Consider the following 22,135-nt stretch of genomic DNA (forward strand, 5'->3'; position numbering starts at 1 on the left):
CCCGGTGCGCCACAGCTACTGAGCCTGCGCTCTAGAGCCCGTGAGCCACAACTGCTGAGGCCCGCGCACCTAGAGCCTGTGCTCTGGAACGAGAAGCCACCACGATGAGAAGACCACGCACTGCAACAAAGAGTAGTCCCCGCTCGCCGCAACTAGAGAGGGCCCGCACACAGCAATGAAGACCCAACACAGCCAAAAATAAATAAACTAAAAAAAAAAAAAAAATTACACTGAAGAAAATAGTCTGCTTTATTTAACAATTTTTTTCTTAAAACTAAAGAATTGGGAGGGGAGTTTGGGGGAGAATGGATACATGCACATGTATGGCTGAGTCCCTCTGCTGTGCACTTGAAAGTCTCACAACATTGTTAATTGGCTATACTCCAATAGAAAATAAAAAGTTAAAAAAAAAAGATATTTTCTGAAAAACAAAAACATTAATTCGAAAAGATACATGCACCCTAATGTTTATAGCAGCATTATTTACAATTGCCCAGATATCGAAGCAACCCAAGTGTCCATCAACAGATGAACGGATAAAGAAGATGTGGTGTATATATATATATACACATACACATACACAATGGAATACTACTCAGCCATAGAAAAGAATGAAAATTTCCCATTTGCAACAACATGGATGGACTTCTAGGGTAATATGCTAAGTGAAATAAGTCAGACAGAGAAAGACAAATACTGTATGATATATCACTTACATGTGGAATCTAAAAAATATAACAAACTAATGAATATAACAAAAAAGAAGCAGACTCACAGATATAGAGAACAAGCCAGTGGTTACCAGTGGGGAGAAGAAAGGGGGAAGGGACAATATAGGGGTAGGGGATTAAGAGGTACAAACTATTATGTATGAAATAAGCTACCTGGATATACTGCACAACATGGGGAATAGACAATATTTTATAATAACTATAAATGGAGTATAACCTTTAAAAATCGTGGATCACTATATTGTACACCTGTAACATATAATATTGTACATCAACTATACTTCAATTAAAAAAAATGTTCTTACCAAAAAACACCACATCATTTTGGCTTCTTTTAAAACTGTATTTTCTATATGTGTGAAAAATTATAATTAATAGTTTCCCTCATTATCCTTTACTGTTTATAGACGTTTCCAGGAAATAGAAAACAAAACACTGTTACCCTTTCCAAGAAAGCTTGATTCTTATAAATAGTTACTAGATAGGGGAAGATTCTGAACTCACTCTAGCTATCATTTCTATGTTTCTCTGACTTGGTCTCTTTCCATTTTGAGAGAGTCTTTTATTCTCTTTAGCTCATCTCTTTCCTTAGCTACAATTCTTATTTCTTCAAGGCTTTCATACAGTTTCTTGGTCAAGTGTAAGTTATCCATTGCCACATTTTGCACAGAGACATTTTGGGCCTCAAATTGCTTCTTCAATTGTTCCATTTCATTCACTTTTTTATGAGTTTTATTGACATCTTCTTCCATTCTAAGAAGTTGAAGCTCTTTTCTCTGAAGTTTTGGTATCTTGACATAATTATAAAACAAGTTAGAATGCAAACAGAATTCCTTAAAGAAAGGAAAATAGTGTCTATGTATATGTACATATAGTATAGTACATGTACATATATATCTATATTGACATATCTGTATCTATGTCCTTTCTCATTCCATAAGTAATTTTGGGCACAGTTATTCCCCCAAAGAACAGAAAAACACATACCTTTCTCGGCAATTCGTCTTTTGATTTATGTAAATCCTTCTGAATATTTGAAATCTGAGATGTCTTTTCTGAAACTCTCTCTCTGAATTTATCAATAGTTTCCTGGTGTTCTTTCAAATGCATATGGGCAATTTTTAGTTGCTCTTGTGTTTCCAGATCCTTTGTTATTAGAAGAAATTGAGAAATATGATATAAAGGCACATTACCTTTTCTTAACAATGAACTAGTTAAACAAAATCTTAAAAAACACATGTTCATAGTTAAAAACAACCTCCATGCCACCCCCAAATTAGAACAGTACAGAAGGACATAAAGTCCAAATCCCTGTCCCTAGTCTCACCCAACACAGTCCTGTCACATGCTGAACTCTGCCACTTATTTTTCAAATTTCATACCATTTGGACATCTTTCTAAATCAGTATCACATAGTGTCCCATTCTTATGCTTAGTTTTCCACTATACAGATGAACACCACCTAGCCAGTGCCTTACTGGTAGACACTTGGATTGTTTCTGATTTTGTTCATCACAAATAAAGTTGTAGTGAATGCTGCTGTATTTCTGTCCAGATATGTGAATATATTGGTAGGATGAATTTCTACAAAACTGCTGTAGCAAATGTATATGTTGATAATTTTTAAAATGCTATTGTCAAACTGCTTCTCTAAAAGGTTATAACATTCAAATTTTCACCAACAGTATCACTTATTTTCAAACTTCTTGCAGTAAAAACATGTGTACTTGACAGGAAGAAAGAGCACAACTCACTCTAGCTATGGCTTCTTGCAGGTCTGCCTTGAGTAGGTCTCTCTCCAGTTTCAGGGTCTCTTCTACTCTCCTTAGGTTATCTCTTTCTTTCATTACAGATTTCATTTCTTCAAGGTTTTCATGAAGTTTCTGAGCCAAATTTAAGTTCTCCATTTCTATTTTATCCAGAGTTAAACTTTGGGCCTTGAATTCTTTCTTCAGTCGCTCTATGCCACACATTTTTTTCTGTGTCTCACTAACCTCTTCTTTTAACTTAAAAAGTTGATGTTCATTTGCTTTAAGTTCTTGGACCTTAAGATAATCGTAACATTAGGATTAGGTGGTTTCTTAGGGAAGGATAAAGAATAGTTTCTAAGCTGATTAAGACAGTTTTCCCATGTCACTCATTAATATTCTGTGTAATTCCATACAGGATTTACTTTTTTTTGTGGTATAATTTATATAACTACACACTAATCTTATGTGTATATGGCTCAACTATTCTTGACATATGTATACAGCTATGTAACTACAACTCAGATTAAAATACAACTCAGAATTAATACAGAACATTTACTTACCTTACCATAAGGTTCCTATGTGCCACTTCCTAGAACAAAAGAACAAACCACTATTCTGACCTTTTTCATCCCAGATCAGTTTGCCTGCTTTTAAACTTATAAATCACAATGTATTTATCCATTCTCCTGTTGATAGGCATTTGGGTTGTTTTCAGTTTTTTGCAATTATGACTGAAGTTGCTGTGAACACTCTTGTATGTCTTTAAGTGGAAGTGTGCACTTTCTTCTCTTAGGTACGTAGCCAAGGAGTTGAAATGCTGGGCCACAGGCAGGTATATGGTTCAGTGCTAGTAAAAGCTACCAAGCTGTTTTCTAATGTGGCTAAAGCATTTTACATCCCTCAGGGATTTTAGGCATTACTGTTTTTTTTCTTTTTTGCGGTACGCGGGCCTCTCACTGTTGTGGCCTCTCCCGTTGTGAAGCACAGGCTCCGGACGCACAGGCTCAGCGGCCATGGCTCACGGGCCCAGCCGCTCCGCGGCATGTGGGATCTTCCCAGACCAGGGCACGAATCCGTGTCCCCTGCATCGGCAGGAGGACTCTCAACCACTGTGCCTCCAGGGAAGCCTAGGCATTGCTTTTTATTCTAGGAATAAATCAGGTATCCAAACATATAAGCGCCATGACCCCCTCAATACCTTTTCTTGTAATTTAGCATTTGAATTTCCTAAATCCATTTGCATATTTGATATTTCTTCTGTCTTCTCACAAACAATCCTTCTGAGTTTATCAATAATTTCCTGGTGCTCTTTCAGATGCACGTGAGCAATTCTTAGTTCCTCTTGTTTTCCAAGGTCCTTTATTATTAGAAAAAATTAAAAAACAATGACACAGCTTAATGTTAACCAGTATTTTCTTTTTAATGAAAGTGATACATTTTCTTAGTAAAAATAATACATTTCTTATTTCTTACTCCACATCTTTGACGTTGTTAGAAAGTTATCGGCTTCCCCTTCCCCTGTCCTCACCTCCCCACAATGTACTCATATTTTTCAGAGGTAAACATGCTATACACATACTATTCTACAACTTGCTTTTCCCCCAAGAGTTATTTTGAGCTTCCAAATTAGAACATTCAAATCTATTTCATTTTTTTAAGGGTTGCACGTATCCTGACATATTGCTTATATCTACCCAGTTTCCTTGTGATAGACATTTAGGTTATTTCCTATTTTTTATCACAAATTGCTATAATGAACAACCTTATGGTATATGTGTGTGTGTGTGTGTTATGAATATACACACACATATATATTTTTCTTTACCTTAAAAATTGAGTAAGTGTACATGTAGGGTAAAGTCCATGAAGAAAATGCTGGTTACAGAATTTAAAATTTTCCAAAATAATACAAAATTACCTGCCTAAAAGGCTGTATCCTGTTACTTCTCACCAAAAGTACCACTCATTTAAAAGAAGCGTTCATTGATGTAAGGAAAACATCACATTAACTCGCTGGGAAGAGGAACGAGTGTAACTTACTTTAGCTTTTGTTTCTTTGAGGATTTCACTGAGCTGGTCTTGCTCCATTTTGAGGGTTCCCTCCATTCTTCTTAGGTCATCTCTTTCCTTAGTAACAGACTTTATTTCTTCAAGGTTTTCTTGAAGTTTCTGAGTCAACCTTAACTTCTCTGTTTCTATGCTTTCCAGGGTTGAATTCTGGGCCTCTAATTGCTTCTTCAACTGCTCTGTTTGATATGTATTTTCCCTGAGATCATTTTTTACCTTAAGAAGTTGATGTTCCTTCTCCTGAAGTTCTTGGATCTTGAGATAATCATACAATAAGTTAGGATATAGATAGATATAGAGAAAAAGCTAATAGTTTCTAAAGTGAATAGGTAAGTCTCTATGTATATTAGGCTAACTGATATCCTGTTTCATAACACAAAAGACTTGATTCAAACTCTCAGTTACTTAGATATTAGTAGAAATACCTGTGCTTTTAAGGCAGTATTTGCGTTTTCTAAAGCCTTTTGAATATTTGATATTTCATCTGTCTTCTCTGAAACAATTCCTCTGAGTTTATCGATAGTTTCTTGGTGCTCTTTCAGATTCACTTGGGCAATTCTTAGTTCCTCTTGTTTTTCCAAGTCCTTTATTATTAGAGAAAGAAAAATAATACGTTCAGAATAATACAATTCAACCGTGTGTAGAAAGGTACAGGGTAAGAAGTAAAAATTTCCCTCTCTCCTTAGGCCTCCCAGTTCTCATCCTCTAAATGACTTTTAGATGTCAATATATTCTAGATACACTACTCTGTAACGTAACCCTTTTCTCTATCAGGATACTTCCAAATCAGCTCTATCTTGTTCTTTACCTTTGGGTTGGTATTCCATGGTCTGAATGTGCTGTATTGATTCAACCAGTCTCTACTAATGGACAGTTAGAATTTTTCCTGTTTTGGGGTTTGCTTTATTTTGTTATTGCAACTTGTACAAATATCTTTGCACAGTTGTGCTAATGTGTGCAGGATAAACAGCAATAACTGGACTTTTTGGGTCAATGCATACACTTATTGAAAACTTTGGAAGATATTATCATATATCCATCCTTCCAGCCTTCCCCAAGATTGGACCAATTTTACAACCTCACCAACTCTATCAACCACGGCTCTTTTAGGACACGATGTCATATTTACTAGTTGGGGGAAAGATGGTAACTCACTCTAATTGTGGTTTCTCTTAGGTTTTCCTGGAGCTGATCTATCTCTACTTTGAGAGTCTCCTCCACACTCCTAAGGTCATCTCTTTCTTTTGTAACAGATCTTATTTCTTCAAGATTTTCATGGAGTCTCTGAGTTAACCTTATGTTCTCCATTTCTGTATTTTCCAGGGTTGACTTTTGGGCCTCAAGTTGCTTCTTCAAGTTTCCCATTTCACATACTTTTTCCTGAGTCTCACTGACATCTTTCATCTTAAGAAGTTGATGTTCTTCTTCTTGAAGTTCTTGAATCTGAGAAAATCATAAAACAAGTTATGACATAGACAGAAAATTTTAGGAAAAAGAACTGTCTCTAAAATTAAGGTAATCATCTTTACATTTTAGTCTAACGTATGTATTATTTCCTTCCGTAAGGGATATGACGAACACAATAATCAGATGTCATTTTCCAACTTAACAAGACCTACCTTTGCCTGTAATTCAGCATCTGAAATTTCTAAGTCTCTCTGAATATTTGCTCCTTGATCTGTCTTCTCTGAACTATTCCTTGTATTAATGGTTTCCTGGTACTGCTTCAGAAGAATGTAAGTAGCTTTCAGTTCCTCTTTGATTTTCTGTCCCTTTATGATTGGAGAAAAATCAATCAAACTTAGTAGTGAATATCATCATTATCACTTTAACACTATTTTTATATCCAAAAACATTATAAGAGGGAAACTTACTTCAGCTACAATTTCTTTAATGTTTTCTTTGAGCTGGTCTCTTTCCTTTTGAAGGACTTCCTGCACCCTTTCCAGATCATCTCTTTCTTTAATTATGGTTTTTATTTCTTCTTGACTTGCCTGAAGTTTCTCAGTCAACTTGAGCCTCTCGCTTTCTATTCTTTGTAGTGATGAATCTTTGGCTTTGAGATGTTCCTTTAACTGTTCCAGTTCACTCATTTTTTCCTGAGTTTCACTGATTTCTTTTATGGTAATAAATTGTTTCTGTTTCTCATGAAGCTCTTGGGTCTTAAAAATAATAATAAAATAAGATAATAGCCAAAAATATACTTATGTGTACACACACATAAAAACATGTGTTTAAAAAAAACCAAAAAACAAAACAAAACAAAAAAAAACATGTGTTTATATGTGTATATATATATGTGTATGTATATTTTTTAAGGAAAAAAATCCAGTATGCTTTCTAGAACAATTTAGGAGGTAAACAGTAGTCTTTGTAATCCAGTTAGCTACCTCCCTTAAGTTTTCTCCCACTGTTCCTTTACTCCCAATTTACCTTTTTCTGTAATTCATCATTTGTTGTTTCTAATTCCTGTTGAATGCTTGATATTTCAGTTTCCCTCTCTGAAAGATCCACTCTCAATTTACCAATAGTTTCCTCCTGTTCTTTTAGGTGACAATGAGCAATTTCAAGTTCCTCTTTGGTTTCTAGGTGCTTCATTATTAAAGGAAATTGCAAGAAATTTATGAAAACGTTGTAACCATTACACTGTAACTAATTCCTTTCCCCAAAGGTTTAGTTTTTACCAAGATATTTGCTTACAGAATACTAAGCACACACACACGAAAAAGGAAGAAACCTACTTTAGCTACCATTTCTCTTATGTTTTCTTGGAGTTGGTTCCTTTCAGACTGAAGAATTTCTTGTAGCCTCTGTAGGTCATCTCTCTCCTTAGCTATAGATTTCACTTCATCATGACTTTCTTGAAGTCGCTCAGACCACTCAAGCTTTTCCATTTCTAGTCTTAGTAGTGCTGAATCTTTGACTTTGAATTGCTCCTTCAATTGCTCCATCTCACTCATTATTTTCTTAGTCTCATCGTCTTTTTCTTTCCTATTGAAGGACTGTTGCTGTTTGTCTTGAGATGCTTGAATCTTAAGAGGATCATAAAACAATACAGTTGGTATCCAGAAATACTTTATTTTATTTTAGGGGAAAAGAAACAAGGATACTTTCTAAAACAATTAAGTCAGGGATTCAACAGCTCATTTACAGAACACTATTTCCACTCATCCACTCTTCCATTATTCAGATATTTAACACATTTATTGAGTACTCATTGTATTGTCAGTATCCTATTAGAGATTGGAGATGAAACGGGAAATGACACTTTACATGATCTGCCTTTTTGAGACTTACACACTTTAGAAGGAAAGATACATATTATACCAGATCTTACCAAACAGAGGTGGTGGGTTCTTTCAGGCTACCAGTGGCAAACGTAACCTATTGTGAGTGCTTAGGAAGGGCTTCCTAGGGGATGGAAAGCTTCAGTGGAGATCTAAAAGATGAGAGGCACCTGTTAGGCAAAGGGGGCTATGGAAATACTACAGGAAGGGAGACCAGAACATCTGAAAGCCATGAGATGCAGAAGAGCAACAGGCTAGAGTTGCTGGAGCACAATGAGCAGGAGGAAGAGTGAGATGAAACAGGGCTAGAAACCAGCAAGGTCTGGGATCTAGGGTCTCAAAGGTCATGTGAAGAGGCACGCTGGTATGTATTTCAAGAGCCATGAGAAGTTATTAAAGTTTTAAGAAGAAAAGATCACTTGGGCTCAGAAAGGGGAATGAATTAGAGAAGTATGATATGAATGGGGAGACCAGGTAGGACGCTATTGCACAAGGCCAGAGAGAAATAATTGTGACTTGGATGAGGGTAGCAGCAATGTGGAGAGAAGAGTGGGAGGATTTCACACACAGGCACACACCTTAAAATCAACAAGGTTTGGTTCTTGGATTATAGAGTGAGTGGGGAGGAAGGGACAGTAGTAGGAATGATTCCCAAATTTCTGACTGGATCAGTGAGGAAGATGGTAACACGTTATGGGATGCTGGGGAAATAGGTTTAAACAAGGGAAGAAAACAGCGTTTTTGACTTTATCCTTTCCTGTAATTTGACACTGCTTTTTCTAAAGCATTTTGAATATTTAAGAAAACAACTCATTTTCCATAGTTTCTTAGTATTTATGAGCAATTTTTAGTTGTTCTGTTTCCAATCACTTCATAATTAAGAGACATTTAAAGAAAACTGGTAGGAACATTATAAATGCCCCTTTTCCCGAAGACTTATTTATAAAACACTTATTAAAATGGGAGGAAAGGATGAAACTTACTTTAGTCAAAATTTCTCTAATTTCTTCTTTCAGTTGGTCACATTCAACCTGAAGTGCTTCTTTAGTCATTTTAAGATCGTCTCTTTCCTTAGTGAGAGATTTTATTTCTTCGTGACTTTCCCGAAGTTTTTCAGCCAACCTGAGACTTTCCATTTCTACACTTGCCAGTGTTTTTGAATCCTTGGTTTTGGATTGTTCTTTCAATAGCTCTGGTTCATCCATTGTTTCCTGAATATCACTGACTTCTTTCACATTAGGAAGTAGCTCCTGTTCCTCATGAAGCACTGGGATCTTGTGATATTCATAAAATACCAAGGTTACTATCTAGAGAGTGTTATCATAATTTTTTAAAGGGAAAAGATGAGGCTACTTTCCATAGCAAGGAAACTGATTTTGAACCTTCATGGCCTACCACGGACCACAAACTCCTATTTATTCACTTTCTCTTGATTCCTACTCAAGCTATTGTTCATGACTTTTCTGCTAGTAATAGTCTGTCATAATTGTTTTTTTCTCCAGCTTACATCCAAAGTACACTTTACCAACAAATTATCAATCCAGTCAGTTGCATGCTTCATTTCTATACCAGTTCCCAAATGCAACAGGAGAAAAATCAGAATTGAGCAGATTATATCTCAATAAGTGAATGGCCCCCATTCTCAGATGAATTCTAATGCTACTTCACAAATTTGTTATGTGTACAGATTGATGCCCCCTTTCCATGATCACTAGTGGTACCATGTAGCTTTGCATAGCATATTTCTGCATTTACCATACTGGAACTGACAGATTTTTTAAAATGCCTATATTGGGGAAAAAGAACAATGTCTTATTCATATCCACAGTCTCAATGCTTGGCACATAGTAGGCTTTTAACATAGGTTGGTCCAGTTACCCCAATGTTTCATTTTCTCCATAGCATTTGCTATTATCTAAAATTATCCTGTTCATTGGATTGCTTATTTATTGAGAACCTCTTTCCACTACAAAGTAAGTTCTATGATCACAGAGAGTTTGTCCACCTTGTTCCCATTTTATTTCTATAATCCAGGACTGTACCTGCTACATTAGACACTCAACAAATACTACCCAATAAATGAATGAACCATAACTCAGTCACTACCTACTGCTTATTTTTCTTTCAGAGAAACAAAGGAAGAGGGGACAAGGAGCAAAGGAAGAAAAGACAAACCTTTTCTTGCAACTCAGTATTGGATTTTTCTAAGTTCTTCTGAATATTTATTATTTGAGCTGTCTTCTCACAAATGTTTCTTCTTAGTGCTTCAGCAGTTTCTTGGTGCTCTTTTAGAAGCATGTGGGCCACTTTTAGTTCTTCTTTTGTTTCTAGACCCTTTATTAGCAAGTTAAATTTAAAGAATAATTGTAATAACATCATCCCAACATTGCCTCCCCCTTTCCAACTGACTCAGTTTTTAAAGAAACATTTAATAGATGAAAGAAAAGGGTATGACTTACTGTAGCTTCAATTTCTCTTATGTGTTCTTTAAGCTTATTTCTTTCTATTTCAAATGACTCCTGTAATTCCTTTAGATCATTTCTTTCTTTGGTTATGAATTTCATTTCCTCATAATTTTCATGAAGTTTCTGAACCAACTCTAGTCTCTCAATTTTTATACGTTCCAATGTTAATTCTTGGTTCTTTAGTTCATTCTTTAAATTTTCCATTTCATTCATCTTTTTTTGAATCTCGGTCATCTCTTCTTGTACACTAAGAAGTTGTTGCTGTTTTTCTTGGAGTTGTTGGCTCTTAAGAAATATAGTTTTTATAATTACCATTTTGTCTATATCCTCTTAAAATTCTTATGTAAAATGTTCTTTGCCAAACTGAAATAATCATTATCATAGCCCTGCCTACTACTCCAGTATAAACAGACAAGTAACACTAAAAGTAAAGTAACCTTTTAGATAGTGCCTACAGTGGGTCAAATAGTGTCCCACCCCAAATTCAAGTCTGCCCATACTCTGAGAATGTGATCTTCTTTGAAAATAGGGTTTTTGCAGATGTAACTACTTAAGGACTGAGAAGAAATATTCCTGGGTTAAGGTGGGCCCTAAATCCAATGAGAGGGTCCTTATAAGAGACCTTTAAGAAAAGGACACACAGAGACACAGAGAAGGTCATAGGTAGATGGAGGCAGAGACTGGAGATGCAGCTATAAGCCAAGGGGACCAAGGACAGCTGGGAGTCAAGGACAGGAAGAGGCAAGAAAGGATTCTTCCTTAGAGCCTTCAGAGGGAGCTTGGTCGCCAGCATCTTGATTTTGAACTTCTAAGAGCCAGAATTGTGAAAAAATAAATTTCTGTTGTTTAAAGGCATCAAGTTTATGGTAATTTGATACAGAAGCCCTAGGAAACTAATAGAGTGCCACTAGGTTAATCAAAGAAGTAAAGTGAAAATGAGAAAAATTTATAAAGAGACTAAATATGTAGATATAACTGCCAAATAACTATAATTCCACTTCTCTTAAAAACTTGGATAATTTACTTTCATTCCCAATAAGGTCCATATGGGGTGGCCCAAACAATGAGGCATTAACTTTTACATAAACTTACTGATTTCACTTATTTAGGAGGAATATGAAATAGATGTAAGGTTTTAATATATTCAGTTAAGTTATAGTAAAAAGGATGAGAATTAAGAGAACCCATATTAGGAAAAAAAATACAGAAGCACAATGGAAATCACAATATATTATCTATAATGCATGTGGCACTACTCCTAGAATATACAGAAAGATCTTGGTGGGTGCATTTTAGAATTACTTGGGGAGTACAATTGTTACAAGGGTCTTAGCTCTTCTATAAATTTTAAATAGCACCTTGTTGTAAATATCTAAGAGATGGTAATACAGTCATCCCCTGGTATCCATGGATCCCTGTGGATACCAAAATTGGTGGATGTCCAAGTCCCTTATAAAAAATGACACAGTATTTGCATATAACCTAAGCACACCCTCCAGTATACTTTGACTCATCTCTAGATTACTTATAATACTGAATACAATATAAATGCTACATAAATAGTTGTAAATACTATGTAAATAGTTGCCTGTGTGTGACAAAATTCAAGTTTCACTTTTTGGAATTTTCTGGAATTTTTTCCCCCTGAATATTTTTGATCAGTGGTTGGTTGAATCCATGGATGCAGAATGTGCAGATATGGAGGGCCGACTGTAGAGATAAATTTTACATTTTAGAGAATAACTAATACATCTCTATAAGGGCAGAATCTTTGTTTTGTTGACTAATGTATCTCAAGAGCCCAGAACAGTGCCTGGCCCATGGTGGTACTGTATGAATGTACAGTACTTGATGAAAGAATATATCAAATGATTCATTAGGATGAATGAAGGCCCCCTCTCTCATTTAAAGACTAAAAAAATATAATCCTCACAAAGGATGTTAGTTAACATCTCAGTAGGAGTTGAAATTGTCCAAAATATTAGCATTAAGATCTGTTCATTGGCAAGGTATGTATTATTTCTGGAATTTAGGTCTGCTGGAATCAAATTTATTACAAAAAAAAAAAAAGAAAAAAGAAAAAGTTTAGTCAGAAAAAATGACCAGGAAGATAACTTTAAAAAGTCACCTTTTCCTTCAGCTTTTCTTCAACTTCTGCCAGTTTTTCACAGGTCCTAGAAAGCTCTTCTTCTTTCTTTATGGTATGGCTCTTTTCTTGTGCAACTATCTCTTGTTGCTTTTTAAGTTCATTTCCAAGCATTCTTAATTCTTCCTGGTTTTCAATGGTCTAGAATTTTTTAAAAAGCTGAGATTAAAATACTAGCTTACATTTATGAAATCAGGTAAAAATCAGCATTTACCTTAGCCTGAAAATGAAGAAATCATGGCAAACTACATTGGAAAAGACTAATTAAAAAAAGAGAGTCTTAATCATATAAAGGTCAAGAATCTGCTTTTTTAATACTATTTCTTTATTGCTCATCTTACCTTCTTATCATGAGAATTAGAACTGGATTTTGTATTCTGTCATGAGGTTTGCTCATTTTCTACCCCTAAGCCAAAAGAGACTTTCTAAGCTTTTGTTGACAACAGATGATATATGAGACATATATATATATGGTTATGGGCTTTTCATATGATGGAATGACTTTGGTTTTATACATTGCTTAATAGCAAGCTCAAAATGGCAGCATCCTTTGCTAGCATAAAGTGGGTTAATCCTAGTTATTAAGCTTAAACAGTTACTTTCTCAAGTATCAATATCATAAAAACATCACAAGCCAGAGACTGAGAAACAAATATGACTTTTGTCTGTATTCTTATTTACATTCAGCAACTTTAACCAAACAGACAATCCCAAGAAACATGGAAAACTACACAAAAGGTCAGGTTCTACTGTGATCCATAGCAAACTTCTCAAAATGTTAATTTCAATCTAGACACACTATATTGTCCCTAAATCTAGAAACAAAAAACAAAGTAGGTTTGAAAATATTTGTAAATATTAACAACAAATAATTAAAAGTGAAATAAAAAAATTACAACAGCGTAAATAGAAGAGAAACATTTAGGAACAACTTTTACAAAATATGGAAAAGACCTGTACACTGAAATCTACAACACATCACTGAGACAACAGATAATTTATAGAAAGATACACAATGGCCAATAAGCCATTTCATGCTAATAAGCATGAAAAGATGCTCAATATCTTTAGTCATTAAGGAAAGGCAAGTGAAAACAATGAGGTATACACCCAATAGAATGGCTAAAATTAAAAATACCGATACAATGAGGTGTTGGTGAGGATGTGGAGCCCTCAGTATTCTCTTAATTTGCTGATGGGAATGTAAAATGGTACCAACTACTTTGGAAATCAGTCTAGGAAATTTTCATCAAGTTATATATATATCTACCTATGAGCCAGCTATTCCATTTAGATAGTTACCCTAGAGAAATAAAAAAAATATGTTCATAAAAAGATCTGTATATGAATGTTTATAGCATCTTTATTCAAAATAGCCAAATAGCGGAGATAACTTAAATTTCTACCAATAGGATAAAGTCTAAACAAATTGTGGCCTGTTCATACAATGGAACACTACCCAGCGATAAGCAGGAGAGTAGAAAGAAGACACAAAAGAGTGTATGCTGTGTGATTCTATTTGTATGACTTTCTAGAAGGGAAAGGCAAGTGAAAACAATGTGATTAAGGTAAAAAAAAAAATAAGGACAGTGACTATATGGGGCAGAGGGTAAGATTAGGATCAGACAGATCAGAACTCAAGGGAATTTTTTGGGGTGATGGAAATATTCCACATCTTGACTGAGGAGGAGGGTACACAAGTAGAGACATTTGTCAAAAGTCATCAGACTGTACTCTTGCATCAGATACATTTATTGCATGTAAATTATACCTCAATAAAGTTGGAAAAATCTAAAATGTACAAAGACAAAACTGTATTGCTAAGTATACAGTGCTAAATCCTACCATTTCAATGCTTTCCCTTAGGTCAGTCTTCAGTTGTTCTTTTTCTGCTGTAATACTCTCTAACATTTGTTGCAGTTCATTTTTCTCCTGTATTAAAGAAAATATCTTTCTCTGTTGCTCAGTTAGCTCATTATCCTCAACATCTGCAATCAGTGCTTGGGTTTTTTTGGCTTCCAAATTTTGTTTTCTATCTATGCCAACCATCTAAAATATAAATACATTAAAGAAGAATTTCTTAGTTAATAATAATTTTAATAATAATAAAAATAGCCAACATATATTACTCATTATGTACTAGGCACTATTTTCATATATTGACACGTTTAATCATCACTATAACCTTATGAGGTAGGTACTAGTATTATCTCCATTTGACAGATGAAGAAACAATACCAGGGAGGATAGGTCACTTGCCCAAGGTCACCCAGGGAAGAATAACTAGGTTTTGAATCCAATGGTCTGGCTGCAGAGTGTGTGCTCTTGTGCCTGTTCACTGATAAGAACTACCTGGACAGCTATAGATAATTAACAATTATCTTCATGTATGATGGGTTAACCTGACTTTATGAAAAAGTAAGCCGCCTTGAACTCTATCACTTTATTTTTTTCCTTAAAAGCTGGAAATCATTCCCTACCCCCTATTCCCAATGAATCTTTATTTTCAGAGGTAGTCATAGTCACCAAAGCTGGAGTTTTATTACATGCAGAGGGCAAAATAATTTTGGTAGAAATATATCTCACATTATAATAGCATAATTCATCTTTTCTTTTTTTTTTGTGGTATGCGGGCCTCCCCCTGCCGTGGCCTCTCCCGTTGCGGAGCACAGGCTCCGGACGCGCAGGCCCAGCGTCCATGGCCCACTGGCCCAGCCGCTCTGCGGCACGCGGGATCCTCCCAGACCGGGGCGCGAACCCGGTTTCCCCGCATCGGCAGGCGGACGCGCAACCACTGCGCCACCAGGGAAGCCCCATCTTTTCTTAATATACAATTTTCATTTACTGCTTAAGAAAAGCATGTTATATAAATTCATTTATCCATAAATAAGTCTTAACCAAAGGTAACTTAAAATGTGAACTCCTTGGTAAAAGGAGATAAAGACTGACATTACAATTGTTGGCATGAAATTAGAGTGTCACTATATAACCTTATAGTAGCCCAATAAATACATTCAGTTCCATACTGGCCATATATGTTTTAAAAAGTTTTTATAGTAATCTATAATTAACATTAGAAAAAAATTTGAAAAATAAAGAGAAAAAATGTCATCCACTGTCACCAACACAACCACTATTAGAGTTCTAAAATATTTTATTCCAGTTTTTTCCATTAACTTTTTTAAAAACATAGCCATCATAATTAATTTACATATATAGGATTCATTTTAGCTTTTCTTTTTCACTTAGATCATATGCATTTTCCCATACTGCTACGTAATCTTCAAATTAGTATTTTAGGTAGTTGCTCTATTCTCTAAAGTGGATATGGACAAACTATACTTTGTTTAGTTAACCTCTCAGTGTTGGCAATATTCATGAGCTTCTGACAATGGTGCGCACAGAGCTAACTACTGGGTTGGCCAAAAAGTTCGTTTGGTAAATGAATACGTTGTTCAATACATTTCTTGGTGAAAATGAAAAATGTGTCTTTTATTTTTACTTAAAATCAAACAAACTTTTTGGCCAACCCAATACACGAGGTGGGGAACATATAGTCTTTGGGAGCAGTTTGTCAGTTATTATAATTCAGAAGCCTGCATCTTTACTCCTAAACAAAGGAATATACACAAAGACAAAGCAGATGGAGAGGAAGTATTCTATAATGATACCCAAGGTACATTTCAAAACTGAACTCAGCCTAGGAAGTATTTCAGCTACCATGGTTATGAGTAAAATCTAATTTCTGTTGAGACACACTAGAGAAATTGCATTTCCAAAGAGACACATCAAGCAGGACTGAAAACGGGTACTCCAAGGGATTCCTGATAGACCTACTTAATTAATGGAGTTCTGTGGTACCCAGATGAACAGAGGGGCCCCTGGAAATTCTCAGACCCACTCTTTTATCTACATGGGTGATTCCAGCATGAACAAGGTTATCACAAGAACAAGGTGATCTCAGACTTCCAGCCCAGGTTTCAAGATCTCTAATGAACAGAATGGCCCCAGAGAATCCCATCAGACTCTTTTATCACCATGGACACTTCTAGCATGAACATAATACTACAGGAGCCAGTTGGTCCCAGTGAGTATAACTCTTCCTTTCCCTCACTTCTCCTCTACTGCCTCCTTCTCATGGGGCCCTATGATTGCACTTTTCATTTGTTTAAAAGCAGCTATACATTGCTGTATCTTATTCTAAAAAAACTATTCAAAAAACCTTCCCCTTGTGAAAGTAGAAGTTATAAATTTCAAATCAAGGTCAAGAACCTTTGGCCCATGGTTGATCCAAATTATAGATAAGCTGAGAACACAAGATAATAGTGGAAGTGAAAATGCTTTTCTAGGAGAGAAGGACTCAAGAATAGGGAGAGAGGGCTTCCCTGGTGGCGCAGTGGTTGAGAATCTTCCTGCTAATGCAGGGGACACGGGTTCGAGCCCTGGTCTGGGAGGATCCCACATGCCGCGGAGCAACTAGGCCCGTGAGCCGCAACTACTGAGCCTGCGTGTCTGGAGTCTGTGCTCTGCAGCGAGGCCGCGATAGTGAGAGGCCCGCTCACTGCGATGAAGAGTGGCCCCCGCTTGCCACAACTAGAGAAAGCCCTCGCACAGAAACGGAGACCCAACACAGCAAAAATAAATAAATAAATAATACACTCCTACCCCCAACATCGTCTTTAGGAAAAAAAAAAAAAAGAATAGGGAGAGAGAAGAGAAAGCTCATTTTCCAAGGCAGGAATATTGTGTGCCAGGGTAAAGGGGGAAATAAGAAGCTAATTAGACTATATCAAAATTTAAAGCTTCTGTGCAAAAAAGGACAAAATCAACAGAGTGAAAAGGCAACTTATGAAATGGGAGAAAATACTGGCAAATCGTATAACTTATAAAGGGTTAATAACCAGAAAAATACAGACAACTCTTACAACTCAACAACAACACAAAAACAATTTAAAAATGGGAAAAACTTGAACAGACATTTCTGCAAAGATAAACATATAGCTTACAAGCAGTCTGTGGTATTTTGCTATGGCAGCCCTAGCAGACTAATATACCTCCCTTTAAAAAGTCACCATTAGCATCTTAGTTTTTCTTATATATAATTGAATAACTAGTTAAGCAGTTATTCTCCTAAGGTCTCAGGACAAAATGAACCATTTTACCTAGAATGAATTATTAAGGCAAGATTTAAGCACCTAATAGTAAAATTATGGTCCAAACCCTAAAAATAGACACAAATCCGATACACACATTGATTCTATAGCAAACTCTAAACAAATATAGTATACAAAATCCAACATAAAACAAATATTTTAGCCATAATTAATAATAAGCACTGAATTTTTCTTACATTCTTAGAATTCAGAGGGGCTTTTCAAGATGTGTAAATTACAATAGGCCTCAGAAAACTATCAGCTCAAAGTCCAAACAAGTATTTTTTTGCCTTTTCCTTTTCAAATTGATTGTAAGCAGTTATATTTGAAGTTATTTCAAAGACATTAGACTTAATTGTGTAAATTATTCTGAGTTATTACCACTGTGAATAATAAATAAGATTGAGATTACTGTTCTGCACTTAAGTGTTGGAGGTTAAGGAGAAAGCTCATATACAAGCATATAAAAACTTTGAACAGAAACACCCCTTACCTTCTCCTGAAGTTCATCCTTAGTTTCTCCTAAGTTTTCCTCTATATGCAAATTCTTGAAAGTTTCCTCAGAAATTTTCAATTTTAGTGTGTTAATCGTTTCTTGGTGTTGTTTCAAAGACTCAAGAGCATTTCGTAGTTGTTCCTGGGTGTCTATATTCTTTGTCAGAGAAATAGAAAATAATTTCCATTAGAATGTGAAACAATGAAAATAATTTTATAGCTATTGCTTGATCATAAATAATAAATGATGGCTCCTGTAATGTTTTTAAAGAGGCTCTGAGATTTCAAAGTTTAATCAGTCAAAACCTTACCATGTTTATAGTATCCTGAATGTCATTTTTGAGTTGGTCCCTCTCAATTTGCAGGCTCTCTTGGAGTTGTTTTTGATCATCCTTTTCCTGGGTTAAGGTTTTTACTTCTACTAAGGTTTGCTGAAGTTTCTCGGTAAGCAGTGTTTTCTCCTTTTCTACAGTGTGCAGCCTAGAATCTCTACTTTCTAATTGTTCCTTCAGCTCTTCCACTTCTTTTAACCTTTTTTGATTCTCAGTTGTCTTCTGCTGAAGTTCTTGGGTTTTGTGAGAGAGCTTTGAGATAAGAAAAAGTAAATGTGAAAAGCAGAGCATTCTGCGATGTGCACATGGAAGCCAAACCCCATTAAGACTAAATGGATTAAAGACCTAAATGTAAGACCAGAAACTATCAAACTCTTAGAGGAAAACATAGGCAGAACACTCTATGACATAAGTCACAGAGGAAAACACTGGAAGACGGAACAGGGTTTGGAATCAAAGGAATGTTTGGGTTGTTTTGGATCCAAAAATGGGCAGAAGACCTAAACAGACATTTCTCCAAAGAAGATATACAGATTGCCAACAAACACATGAAAGAATGCTCAACATCATTAATCATTAGAGAAATGCAAATCAAAACTGCAATGAGATATCATCTCACACCGGTCAGAATGGCCATCATCAAAAAATCTACAAACAATAAATGCTGGAGAGGGTGTGGAGAAAAGGGAACCCTCTTGCACTGTTGGTGGGAATGTAAATTGATACAGCCACTATGGAGAACAGTATGGAGGTTCCTTAAAAAACTACAAATAGAACTACCATACGACTCAGCAATCTCACTACTGGGCATATACCCTGAGAAAACCATAATTCAAAAAGAGTCATGTACCAAAATGTTCATTGCAGCTCTATTTACAATAGTCAGGACATGGAAGCAGCCTAAGTGTCCATCATCGGATGAATGGATAAAGATGATGTGGCACAGATATACAGAGCAATATTACTCAGCCATTATATGAAATTGAGTTATTTGTAGTGAGGTGGATGGACCTAGATTCTGTCATACAGAGTGAAGTAAGTCAGAAAGAGAAAAACAAATACCGTATGCTAACACATATATATGGAATCTAAGAAAAAAAATCTCATGAAGAACCTTGGGGTAAGATGGGAATGGAGATGCAGACCTACTAGAGAATGGACTTCAGGATGTGGGGAGGGGGAAGGGTGGGCTGTGACGGGGTTGGGGGGTGGCATGGACATGTATACTTTACCAGGTGTGGAGTGGATAGCTGGTGGGAGGCAGTCGTGTGGCACGGGGGGATCGGCTCGGTGCTTTGTGACCACCTAGAGGGGTGCGATGGGGAGGGTGGGAGGGAGGAGATGTGGGAGCATGTGTACGTGTATGGCTGATTCACTTTGTTGTAGAGCAGAAACTGACACACCATTGTGGAGCAATTGTACTCCAATAAAGATGTTGTTAAAAAAAAAATACACAATATGGGATATTTGCTGTACAGTGGGATGAAAGTACTGTGGTTTTATACATGTATCAGTTCATGGTGTTTGCTAAATGTTGTTTTAATGTTGAAAAGATAAGGAATTGAGTTATTTGGAAACTATTAAGGAAAGGTGTAGCAGAGAAGAAGAAAAAAAAAAAGACTAAAGATCATTTCCCTAGAGGGTGTCTTGTACCAACCTCTGTCTTCAAAGCATCCAAATTTAAACCAAGTTCTTGAGCTTCTTTAGAGAGATTTCCTATTTCCTGTTTCAATTTTGTATTCTCTTCAAGGACCATCTTATACTTTTGCTCAAATTCAATATGATGAATTTTAACATCTTGGAATTCTTGATCAGTGCTTTCATAATTCAACTGGGAAGTTGCTAGGTCATTTTTAGTTTTCCCAATTTCTTCAAGTAAATCTTGAATTCTACTTTCCTTATGAGTTACTTCAGAAAACAATTTATCTTTTTCTGATGTTATTATACAGAGCTCTTCAGATTTATCATGTATCTATGTAAAAGAAAGCAAACTTAGCTATGTTAGCAATATATGATCTACTTAAGCAATTTTCAGGAAAAAAGCTTTCTCTGCCTCACCTCAATTTCAAGACAATGAAATTAAGCAAAGGTTTGACTGAGGAAAGGCAATATTTTTATTGTGACATCTCTTTAACAATATATTATCCTGTTTAACTTTACCTTCAAAGTTTTGATTTCTAATCTCTGGTTCTAGTACGGATTGCATGGAGAAGGACACTCAGTAGAAACACAATCAGCATGTGCCTTTAATTCCTCATCTATCATTTTTAAGTGTTTTCTAACTTTCTGGTGTAGCAGGCATTTCATGGTTTTTCTTAGAATTTGACTTATATTTCTATTGCTAACAAACTGAGTCAGGCATTTACAGTCTCTTGGCTGGTACTTTAAAATAAAATATGGCAAAATATTTAAGGCACTATTGCAAAGGTTTTTATTTCAAGGTAAGAGTTGTTTGCTTAAAAAAGTGTTTACCTCCTTCCTTAGCATTTCTACTTCTGAAGGTAAAGATTTCAATTCTGAGAGCAAATTAACTTCTTTGCGCAAAGCTTCATTTTCTTTGACTTCCTTGTTCAGTTCTTTCTGGAGATGGGTAATTTTCCTTTCCAATTCCATATTAGAGAGCAAATCTAGGAAATTTTTAGTAAGTTAAATAAAACAGCTTGCAGTTGTTGGGTAAATCTAAATTACATACCTAGTTAGATTATTTAACCAGATTATATAAAATTTATTAAAGAAAGAGCCAGTGTTGGTAAACAACTCATCCAATTGTTAATCACCTTGTCCAAGATTGGGTTCAATTTATTTGAAAAATAACTTTTAAACCCTTATGGTTTGAGGTCCAAGGAAACATTTATAAATACTGATACCAAATGACATTAAAACTTCACATTAAGCTATTAAAAACACCAGAGAATAATGGATTTTTAATTACCACAATATAGTTGCAAAATCTTTTAGGTACTTTTCCGTATAAAGTCAGATTTGCAAAGAGATAAGTCTGAAATGATAAAATACCTTTTGGAACTTTGCCATCTATAAGGGAGGTGAGTTTTGTTATTTCATTAAAAGAAGATTGTAATTCTTTCTCCAGATCAACTTGCATTTTCTTTTTTGCCTCCAACTGGCTTTGATATAACTCAATATCATCTTCCATTTGCTTGCATGTACTTTCAAGTTCTTTCTATTGAGAGAAACACTGCAGATTCACAAAAATGTACTGATCATTGCAACTGTTTTTACAAATATTACAAAAATAACTTACCAGTTTTTCTCTCAGCTTTAGATTTTCACTTCTGAGAAATGCTGATTCTCTCTTGGCATCAAGAGCTACAGTTTCAGCATCAAGCAGAGTCTGTTTCATTTGTTTTAAGTCTTCAGTGTTTTCCTATACACATGACAAAAAGGATTTAGTGAAATCTAACTTTGTTAAGAGTTGGAAAAGACTTAACACGTACATGTATGTTATTTCTAACAAATCAAAAATGGTTAAAATATGCGAATTGCCAAATGTATTTTTAGAATAGATTTAAAAAATTAACATTTCAAATAGTAAAAAAATTTTAGGGAATTCCCTGCATTCTAGTGGTTAGGACTCGGTGCTTTCACTGCTGGGGCCTGCGTTCAATCCCTGGTCGGGGAACTAAGATCCTGCAAGTGGCACAGCGTGGCCAAAAAAAAAATATTTAAAAAATTCTGGCTATATTT

General features: G+C 35.5%; 1 protein-coding gene across 5 annotated transcripts in view; it reads right to left on the reverse strand.

The window, feature by feature from the left end:
• Window positions 1-22,135, reverse strand: part of CENPE (centromere protein E) — a 74,802-nt gene that overhangs the window by 24,678 nt on the left and 27,989 nt on the right. For 4 of the 5 annotated variants that reach the window (XM_007114815.3, XM_055086149.1, XM_007114816.3 and 1 more), the window contains 21 exons: window positions 21,693-21,815; window positions 21,446-21,611; window positions 20,903-21,057; window positions 20,088-20,402; window positions 18,410-18,682; window positions 18,097-18,255; window positions 14,296-14,499; window positions 12,433-12,591; window positions 10,299-10,589; window positions 10,015-10,173; window positions 8,823-9,113; window positions 7,294-7,584; window positions 6,986-7,144; window positions 6,427-6,714; window positions 6,172-6,324; window positions 5,708-5,995; window positions 4,978-5,136; window positions 4,526-4,807; window positions 3,684-3,842; window positions 2,486-2,776; window positions 1,719-1,877 (listed from right to left, as the gene is read on the reverse strand). In XM_007114815.3, coding sequence (XP_007114877.2) covers window positions 1,719-1,877; window positions 2,486-2,776; window positions 3,684-3,842; window positions 4,526-4,807; window positions 4,978-5,136; window positions 5,708-5,995; window positions 6,172-6,324; window positions 6,427-6,714; window positions 6,986-7,144; window positions 7,294-7,584; window positions 8,823-9,113; window positions 10,015-10,173; window positions 10,299-10,589; window positions 12,433-12,591; window positions 14,296-14,499; window positions 18,097-18,255; window positions 18,410-18,682; window positions 20,088-20,402; window positions 20,903-21,057; window positions 21,446-21,611; window positions 21,693-21,815 — 4,524 coding nt within the window. The remainder of the gene's footprint in view (window positions 1-1,718; window positions 1,878-2,485; window positions 2,777-3,683; window positions 3,843-4,525; window positions 4,808-4,977; window positions 5,137-5,707; window positions 5,996-6,171; window positions 6,325-6,426; window positions 6,715-6,985; window positions 7,145-7,293; window positions 7,585-8,822; window positions 9,114-10,014; window positions 10,174-10,298; window positions 10,590-12,432; window positions 12,592-14,295; window positions 14,500-18,096; window positions 18,256-18,409; window positions 18,683-20,087; window positions 20,403-20,902; window positions 21,058-21,445; window positions 21,612-21,692; window positions 21,816-22,135) is intronic. The other variant, XM_055086148.1, reaches the window with a different exon arrangement.

The sequence above is a fragment of the Physeter macrocephalus genome, chromosome 7 (genome assembly GCF_002837175.3).
Source record: "Physeter macrocephalus isolate SW-GA chromosome 7, ASM283717v5, whole genome shotgun sequence".
In the NCBI taxonomy this organism is placed as follows: Eukaryota; Metazoa; Chordata; class Mammalia; order Artiodactyla; family Physeteridae; genus Physeter; species Physeter macrocephalus.